The sequence below is a fragment of the Oxyura jamaicensis genome, chromosome 22, assembly GCF_011077185.1.
Source record: "Oxyura jamaicensis isolate SHBP4307 breed ruddy duck chromosome 22, BPBGC_Ojam_1.0, whole genome shotgun sequence".
NCBI classification, from domain to species: Eukaryota; Metazoa; Chordata; class Aves; order Anseriformes; family Anatidae; genus Oxyura; species Oxyura jamaicensis.
In genome coordinates, this window is record NC_048914.1 from 4915378 (window position 1) to 4923934 (window position 8557).

Here is an 8557-nt window from a genome sequence, read left to right on the forward strand (position 1 = left end):
GCCCCCCCCCCCCCCCCCCCCCCCCCGAGCTCCAGAATCGATCCTGGGCTGCTGCCATCAGCAGCAGAGGTGCAGGAGATTTGTGAGCCTTCACAGCTCTGTCTGTCCCTTTGGGTCCGGAGCAAGCCCCCCGGGACGAGGCGGCCACAACAAAGCCCTGCGACCTGGGAGCAGGGCCCCGCGGGCGGGGGGATAAGCCTGCAGCCAGCTGGGCCAGCATCTGTGCTGGGAAATGGGGCAGAGCCCGGCACCACGTCCCCAGGGGACCGGGGAGGGGGCTCGGAGCCGCGGGGGAGCCGTGGCCCCCGGCTCTGCCCCTGCCCATGGGGCTCCCCTTCACTGCACCTTGCCCCCGATCGCCCTTCCCCGGGGGGGGGGATGCATTCCCCCAAGGGCATCTGCTGCAGAGGGGCAGCCCTCAGGGATCGGAGCACCCCAAAACGCGCTGCTCCCCAAAGGGGCCCAGCAGCACCCGGCTCCCCGCGGGAACTTGCTGGGGCGCTTCGTGCCGCCGGCATCCCCTGCACGCAGGGATGAGGCAGACCCGGGGCGGTGGAAAGGCCCCAGCAGCGGCGAGGACAATAGCAGACAAGGAGAGAGGGGAAAAAAATCCCCTCTGCAATTTTCTGCAGGTTTCTGTTTAACCTGAAGACAAAGACTGGCTTTGTGAGGGAGGGAGATGGAGGTTGCTCATGGAAACTTCTTGGCTTTTTCCCTTAACTTTTTTTTTTTACCACCTCCAAATTTAGGTAACTATAAAATGCAGTAAGTGCCCATTAATATTTTATTTGCTGCAGATTTTTCAATCACAGGAGCAAGTCCCTGACAAAGGCAGAGTTTCCAAGCCCCCTCCCCAGGCCACGAGGAGGAGGCGGGCCGGCGGTTTGAAATCCTCCTCTGCAGCTAAGGCAGGGGCCGCTCGCCCTGCGCGAGCGAGCGCGGGGGATTACTCGCTCCCCGGGAAGGGAGCTTAGCCGCCTCAAAACCAGGAGTAAACTGAAACCCCATAAACATCTAGAACAAAGTCCGGAAAAGCTGCTGCCTCCGCCACGGAGGGGACAGGAGCACGGCCACAGCCGCCGCCGGGCGATGCTCGCGGGGGCGATGCGGGGAAGGACGGTGCACCAGCCCCAGGGTGGGATGCAGGCACCCCACACACAGCCCCCACGGGACCCCAAGACCCCTAGGGCCGGATCTGGAGCCCACCCTCGCAGGTGAAGCTCCGGGTGCTGCCGCGGGTCCCGGCCCTTTCCCCCCCGGCCCGGCCTGGAGGCGAGCGTCACGCCGGGAACATTTCGTTCCCAGCAGCCGGCTCCGGAGCCAAAGGGCCAGACTCTGCCCCAGCCGGGCTCCTGCTGTGGCACTAATTGGGCTGCCCTGGTGGGAGCCGTGTTGGGGAGCGCTTCCAGAGTTATTGTTAGCCCTGGCATGGGGCTGGCGAGGGCCCAGCTCCCTCCTCTCCTCCACCACCGGCACCAGCAGCCTGACGTTGCTCCCTCTGGGGCTCCCCAGGGCTCCCCAAACCCAGCTCGGCTCACACCAGCCTTCGGCCCACGCACCCGGGCAGCTTTCCCTGGGTGACAGCAGGGTGAGAGGCGCACAGCCCCTCCGTGAGCCCGGGGAGCTGCTGTGCACCCACACAGCCCCGAGCCGCTCTCCCAGAGCCATCGTTCCCCCAGGCGCTGCCAGGAAACCTCTTCCAGGAGAAGCAACCTCCCGAGAAAAACATGTTTACTGCTGTCAACCGCGTTATTTACAAAAACAGGCAGTGAACGTGCCAGTGGAAAAATCTCGGGGAAGGTCGCTCGTCAGCGATGCCCTGCCCAGGCACCGCTCAGGGGCGGCCGCAGCCTGCAGCCCCCCGGGGACGCGCACAGTTCCAGATATCGCAGCGGCCGCATCCGTCACAGGGTCCTGCTGCCCCCTGCCCCTGGTCACTGCGTGCCCCCAGTGAGGGCGGTGCAGGGACCCCAGCCGAAGCAGGGTTTGCTCGCCGGTGTGCCTGCTGCCATGGGGTGCGTGCTCCTGTCCCGAGCCCCGAGCCACCAAGGGCCCCTGGGCACGGGGAGCGCCGCTGTTCCCTGGGCAGCCCCGCGTCCGTCCGCATGTTGGGGTTTTGGTGGGAGGAGGAGGGAAGGAGGAGCGAGCCTTAAAAAGAAAAGCAGTACCCCACAGCCCAGACATTCTCGGGTAATTAAAACCAAAAGGCAGCCAGTCAGAAGTCCCGGGCGGCGGTGGCTGGTCTGTTTATTCTCTGCCTCACCAAGGGAAGGCCGTGCTTTGAAATGCTATCGCGTCCCCCTGCGCGGGGCCAGACCTCTCTGGGGCCCGGTGACCCACGGAGCCCCATCCGTGTCTCAAGGTGCCACCAGGGTCCGGAGCTTCATGGGGCCGTAGGAGCAAGTTCCTGTGGCCATCGGCCAAAGCCCCAGTGCTTTTGGAGAGGGCAGCCCGAACTCCCAGCCTGTGCCAGGTCTTTAGGGGCTGTATCCTCCTCCAAACTGTTGTTTGGCTTTGCCACAATTTCCCTCCCAGTTTACAACACCCACATGCGATGCTGGAAGCGTGCTCACGCTTTCCATGCCCGTGTGACTTGCTCTTTGCAGACGACGCTCGCCAGGTCCCTCCTGGCACCAGCCCGTGGCCCCGGCCGTGCCCTCGCACACGCTGCGGCTCCGTGGGCAACTGCCCCGCGCTGGACCTCAGCCCAGCCTCTGCCTCTTTAGCAAGGCGGGAGAGATAGCGGTATCTTATCACCCCAGGAGGAACACAAAGAACGAGCCGGCGCGGTGGCTGCGCTCGCCTTACCTTGGTCGGGCAGGGTGGGGGCCGGCCTGGCAGCAGACAGCGTGGCTGTGACCAGCACAGCCCAAAGGATGAGGCACCTCCAGGTAAACATCCCACTGCTGCGGCTACTGCTCGGCGACTGGGCTCCGCAGCTCCCACTCCATGGGGGCCCCGGGTGGGTCGGCCGGCGGGGGCACTGGGGAGGTCTCTGCCGGGCCGTTGGCTGCTGCAAGCTGTGGAGAAGGAAAGCAGAGTCAGGACAGGGCGCAGAGCAGCCCCACGCCCCGCAGCCCCTTCCCCTTCACACCCCTTTGGCAGCAGAGGGGAGGCCCCACCAACAGCCCCACGGCACAGGCACGGCGGTACCCCACGGACACCACGCTGGGATGTGCTCACCACGGCAAGTGACACACTTCGTGTCCCCAGCCCGGCGGGGGAGACCTTCAGAGCCTCCCTGACCCACACGGACCCCCCGCAGCCTCCAGCAACCCAGCACTCAGATCGGCAGGGTTAGGTTTTTCTGAAAAAAATCAACCAAAAAGACTAACAAGCTGATGTGCTGAGAGCAAAACTGCTGGCAAAGCAGAACCGAGTAAAGCAGAATTTCCCGGAATGGTGGGGGAAATTGTCAAATGCTGTTTAAAAGAGGGGAGGTTTCTGCTCAGCTCCCTTCTCCTTCACATAGTTGGCACCAGGAAAGCAAGTCTAATACAGATCGAAATGCTGTAAAATTTTTGCAACAACAACAAAAAATCTCCCTTTACCCTAGCCAGATCTTCAGGACTTGCCAGAAGCCTCTCAGTTTTCTTTAACTCTGCCCATATGCAGAACGGAGAAGTCTCAAGATTCAAAAGTCCTGTGGGACCAGAGAGGTGTTCCCGCTGGGCTCTGGAAGCCAGGCCACTTCTCTCCTGCACACGCACGCCTGCAGGCATGACGTTTGCGATTGCCCGCCGGCCTCTCTTCCTTGTTTCCACTGCACCTTCTCCTACAAACACCCCAGGCAGCTCCCAGACCACGCCGAGCCCAGGACGCAGCCCCGGGGATGCAGCAGGTGCCGGTGTGGTTAACCCAAGCTGGGTCTCCCAAAGACATTTTGGGATGTCAGAGCTGCAGGGAGGCGAGGCACAGTGTGCACTGATGCTCCCAAGCAGGAGGGGTCTCGCTGCAGACCTCCTGCTGGGCAAGCCCCCCATGCCTGGAACCAAACACGGTGTTACCTGTGTCATCATGCACCCTTGGCACGGCAGATCCTGCCGCAACCCCCAGCCCCTCCATCTCCCATGGGATCTATAGGGCACACGGAGCTCCCTCCGCTGAGGAGCCTTCCTGGGTGGCTGCTGTGCTGGAGCCGAAGGGATGTGGCCTCCTCCACCCGCATCCCTCCTGCCCTCCGTCCTTCCTGCTGGCGAGGCCGAGCCTCCCCCATCCACGTGGGAAGAAGCACGAGCAAACCCTGCTCGGGGCGGGTGGCTGGAGCCAGAGCCCGGACACCCTCAGCCGTCCCCAGCCAGCCACTTGCTTCCCCAGGGAGCCGCGAGCGAAGCACCGCGCTCCATCCTCCACAACATCTGCGACATCGCAAAGCCTCCGACCGAGGTCCTGACACCAGCAGCCAGTAATTGTTCCCCCGGGCTTTACCGCAGGGCTCGCGCGCGAGCTCCCTGCCCCGGTAATTGCATAACCCCAGCCCGGCTGCGCTGGCCGGAGCGGCGGTGGCGGGTGCTCCGGGAGCAGGCACACGGGGACGGCACCGGGCCCCGCATCTGGGCCACCGCTCCCCTTTCCCAAAGCGTTGCCTCTCCCAGGGGCTGGCAGGGCAGCTGCCCCTGCTGTCCCTGAAGGACCCATGTTTAACATTGGGTGCTGCCTGGGGGGCCCGCACACGGCTCCAGCGGGTTTGGGGGCTCCAGCTGCCCCTTCCTCACCAGTGCTGGTGTTTGGGACCCCAAATATTGACACGAGGCCGGGCAGGGAAAAGCAGCACCCAGCAAACACTGGCATTGTCTCCCAGCCCCAGCGCTCCCAGGCGCCAGGCAGCGCACTTTAAAGCAGTGATTGAATGTTAGCAATTTATCAGGGTTTGGAAGGGGGAGGCGGAAAAAAAAAGTCGTCGGTATTTCTGGAAATTATTTTCTGTCTCTAAGTGGTTTTGTTTATCGACAGCACATGCTCCCCGGAACATGCCCTAATGCGGAGCGTCTGCGTGGGCCCCGGGGCGGCTCCGTGCCGAGGGGCGGGCGGGGGGCGCGCTGCACCTCGGCGAGCGGCGGTTCCTGACAAGTGACTCAGTGCTGGCTCGGCGCGCAGCAAAGCCCTTCCTTCGCCAGATACACCTCGGCGCGGGCCCGGCCAGCTGATTCAGGGGCTCGACAGCAGCCTCTTTCCACGGGTCTGTCAGCGGCCATGAGCTGCCCCACAGCGGAGAGAGTCACGGGGGGAAAGGGGAGGGAGCCGCGTGCCAGGACGCGGGGTACGGGGCTCAGCTCGGTGCTTGGCTCCCAGCAGAGGCAGGCGGCGGCAGCTACGGCCCAGCTGGACAGCAGAGGTGCAGGACAGGGACCTGCCTTGCACGTGGGGGCAAAGCGGGGGCTCCCCCGGCTTCGCCTCGGCTGCAGCCTGGAGCTACTGGTGTGCAGTGGTGCTACTGGTGCTGCTGGAAGGGGCAGCCGGGGGCCCTCTGCGAGGAGCTGGGGCAGCGGAGAGGGCTCCTACCTGCGCAGACAAAGGCATGGCTCCGCTCCGTGTTTATACAGCTTTTATATAAATCCCAACAGGAAATCGCTTGCTCTGAAGGGCTGCAGCCCAGGCAGGGAGGGTCTCTGGCTCCTTCCAGGCACCAGCCTCACAGAGCATCTTCCCCGCTCCCGCACGGCCCCAGCACGCTGCAATTTGCTGCTTGGGGTGGATTCAAACAACTAAAAATGGAAGCAGCGAGAGGAACCAGGGCTAAGTGCCCCTTAGAGACCTGCCTGCCGAGGCTGCAATTATAGCTGGCCATTACACCCACGGAGCTATTTAGGAGAGCCGGCAGGAACACCCCCGTGCCCGCCCACCCCGCGCCCCAGCCCAGCCTTTGCACACCCGCGTGTCCCCGAGGAGCAGCCCCGTGCAACCTGTCGCATGTGCTGTCCTCGGCGTGACCGGGGGCCGGACTTTCGCCCTCTGCTCTCCCACGCCGTGAGTCAGGGCTGAGCTGTCGGCACACACGTAGCACAGGCAGGGCCCTTCCCCTCCTCGTCAGCGGCTCCGATGAGCGTTTCTGAGCTGAGTGTGGCGGGGAAGCCCCTTCCCGGCGTGTGGCTCATCCCTGGGAACGCATCCAAGGTGCCAGACGCAGGAGCGTGGCCGCTCGGCTGGGGCACCCTGGACTGGGAGCAGGGCTGGGGGCACCCAAATCTCCCCAAGCTCGCCCCCCAGGAGCAGGCTGCATGTGCCCAGCCGCGAAGAAGAGAGACTGAGACTGATATTTTTCTCCAAGGCCCAGCACAAGCAGCCCCTCCGAGCTCCCTTGGGACAGAAGGGCACGGCAAAGGCAAAGCTCCCGGGGGACGCGGAGAACCTTCCCCTCGCCCAGCAAGCCTTGCCCCGGCCTCAGGTCGGGAACGAAGTATTTGCTGAAATAAAAAGCAAACACAACTGCAAATGTAACTACAGGGAAAAACTGTAATGCTTAAAGCAGACGCATGCTTGGAAAAATAAATATCCAACTGTGCAGCACACATACAGCGTTAACCCTTCCCAGCCATACGCATTACAGCCTGCTGCAAGCTACCAGGAGTGTCTCTAGAGACAAGTTCACCGCACACTGCGTGTGTCCAGCGGTGTGAGCAGGGGTCTGTCACACGGGGCAGGAAGGACAGGGAAATGCCCAGCCTCACCCCCAGATCTTTGTAAAACCAGTTCAGGTTTAGAAGCATCCACAAATGCAGGGCCCCATACCTCAGGGCTCGGTTTTCAGATCTGCAGAGCATCCATCAGTACCCAAAAACCTCCCCAGGCTGGTCCCGCTGACTGCTCTGCCGAGGAGCGCTCCAGGACGAGGACACCAGGATGCAGCCGCAGCCTCTGGAGGAGGCAGAGGCCGCTTATCCTGCCCGAGAGGTGGCTGGGCCTGGATGGGGCTTCCCTGCACTCAGCTCCTCCCAGGAAAGCTGCTGGGAGCGGAAGGACACGCACTTCTCCGGCAAACGTATCCCCTGCTGCTCACATTTGCCTTCATCCCCAGAGGCAGGAGGTCCCCGACGGGGAGAAAGCCAAACTGCGGGCGAGCATCTGCGATCCAGCCTGGGCCTGGAGAGCGCAGCACCAGGGTGAAATCAGCTGGGGCTGGAGGCAAAGCAGCTCCCAGTTCAGTTTACATTTTCAGGCAGATAAATAAACAGGGAGCTCCAGTTTGCCCCTGAAAGTGACCTGGGCTCCTACCCAGCACAGCTGGAGCAGCCAGGTGCCTCCCACACAGCACAGCCCTGCGCCCGGCGCTGCTCCTGCCCTCAGACTGCTGGGGCAAGGGCTGCGCTCGTTTGTCTTAATCCCCTCTGAGCAACACAAGAAGGCAACAGTGCACGCCAGCCACCACAGAGATTAGGGGAGGAAGTGCTCCCGTGCGGGGAAAATGGCTGCTAGCCAGAGAGGTGTGCGGGGTCCGCGCCCCTGGTCCTGCAGCACCCCCGGGCTGCGCAGGGTCACTGCCGCCCGCGGCCCTGCTCCTCGGCACCAACGTGGGGAGCTGGGTGGCACCCCGAGACCTCCAGTGAGAGCAAACCACTGCCTCTGCCTGCTCACGGCCAGACACAAATCCCAATTTCACTCCGTCTGGGACCCCAACAAACCAGCAATCTCCAAATCCGTCTGTTTTTATCAACGCAAGCAGTTTTATTAATGGGCGAGCCGCACCGTGACGGTTTAAACATTCACCGCAAGGCAGCCGCGGCGGGCAGCCGCAGCACGCGAGGCACCGCGCAGTTATCCAACAACCCGGCGCAGGGGGGAAATCGCGAGGCGGCTTCGGCGCTTCTCGGTGTAACCCGAACGCGTTACGAATGGGCACGCAGCCCCCGGCCCCGCTCCCCACGCCCGTGACCAGCCGGCCGCCCTCACCAGGCAGCACCAGCCCCATCCAGCGCCTGGATGCGGGCACCCAGCAGGTAACGGCACCGCCGCGCCGCGCTCCCCGAGCCTCCGCCACGCACCTCCGGGAGCGATCCCCGGGCAGAAGTTTGGGTGGAGGGCGAGGCGAGCCCCCCACCTCCGAGCCCCCCAGCTCCCCTCGAGGGGCTCCCCAACACGCGAGGCGACACAAAGCCGAAGCGCGGACTTTGGAGCACGTCGGTCGGCAGCTTCCACCGAAACGCCCCGACACCTCGCGCCCCAGACGAAACAAAACCCAGCTCCTCTCCCACCTCCTCCACCTCCTCCCGGGGGCCGCCGGGCTCCCCCTCGCGAACTTTTGGCGGACGGGGCCCGGGCAGCGCCACCGAGCCCGGCACGGAGCCTGCGGGGCGCGGGGGGGTCCCGGCGCCCAGCTCCGGCCCCAGCAGCGGGCGCCGAGCGGCGGCGAAGCGGAGCCCCCCCCCCGCGCACGGGGACCGCACCCGCAAGCAAGAGCTCGGCCAGCATCCACCGAGCCCCGGCCGCCGCCAGGCCGGGCCCGCACGCCGCAGCCCCCCCGGTGCCCCGAGCCGGGGTCCCCGTCGAGCCGCCCGGCGGCGAGCGAGGAGCGCGGCGGAGGGGCCGCGGTCCCGATCGTCCACCCCCCCGCCCCGGGCAC

The 8557-nt window shown here is 64.4% G+C and overlaps 1 protein-coding gene and 1 long non-coding RNA gene across 6 annotated transcripts in view; one reads left to right on the forward strand and one right to left on the reverse strand.

Annotated features, from left to right (window-relative positions):
* Nucleotides 1-6886, reverse strand: part of FGFR1 (fibroblast growth factor receptor 1) — a 22589-nt gene extending 15703 nt beyond the window's left edge. For 2 of the 5 annotated variants that reach the window (XM_035345247.1, XM_035345246.1), the window contains exons 1-2: nt 6730-6886; nt 2809-3020 (exon numbers count right to left, since the gene is read on the reverse strand). In XM_035345247.1, the coding sequence (XP_035201138.1) occupies nt 2809-3020; nt 6730-6761 (244 nt within the window). In that variant the 5' untranslated portion in view covers nt 6762-6886. The remainder of the gene's footprint in view (nt 1-2808; nt 3021-6729) is intronic. The other 3 variants (XM_035345250.1, XM_035345245.1, XM_035345248.1) reach the window with 2 other exon arrangements.
* LOC118177507 overlaps nt 1-8557 on the forward strand; it is a 27521-nt gene that overhangs the window by 11377 nt on the left and 7587 nt on the right. Inside the window, exons 2-3 of the long non-coding RNA XR_004755822.1 lie at nt 3842-3852; nt 5890-5896. This is a non-coding gene — a long non-coding RNA (uncharacterized LOC118177507). The remainder of the gene's footprint in view (nt 1-3841; nt 3853-5889; nt 5897-8557) is intronic.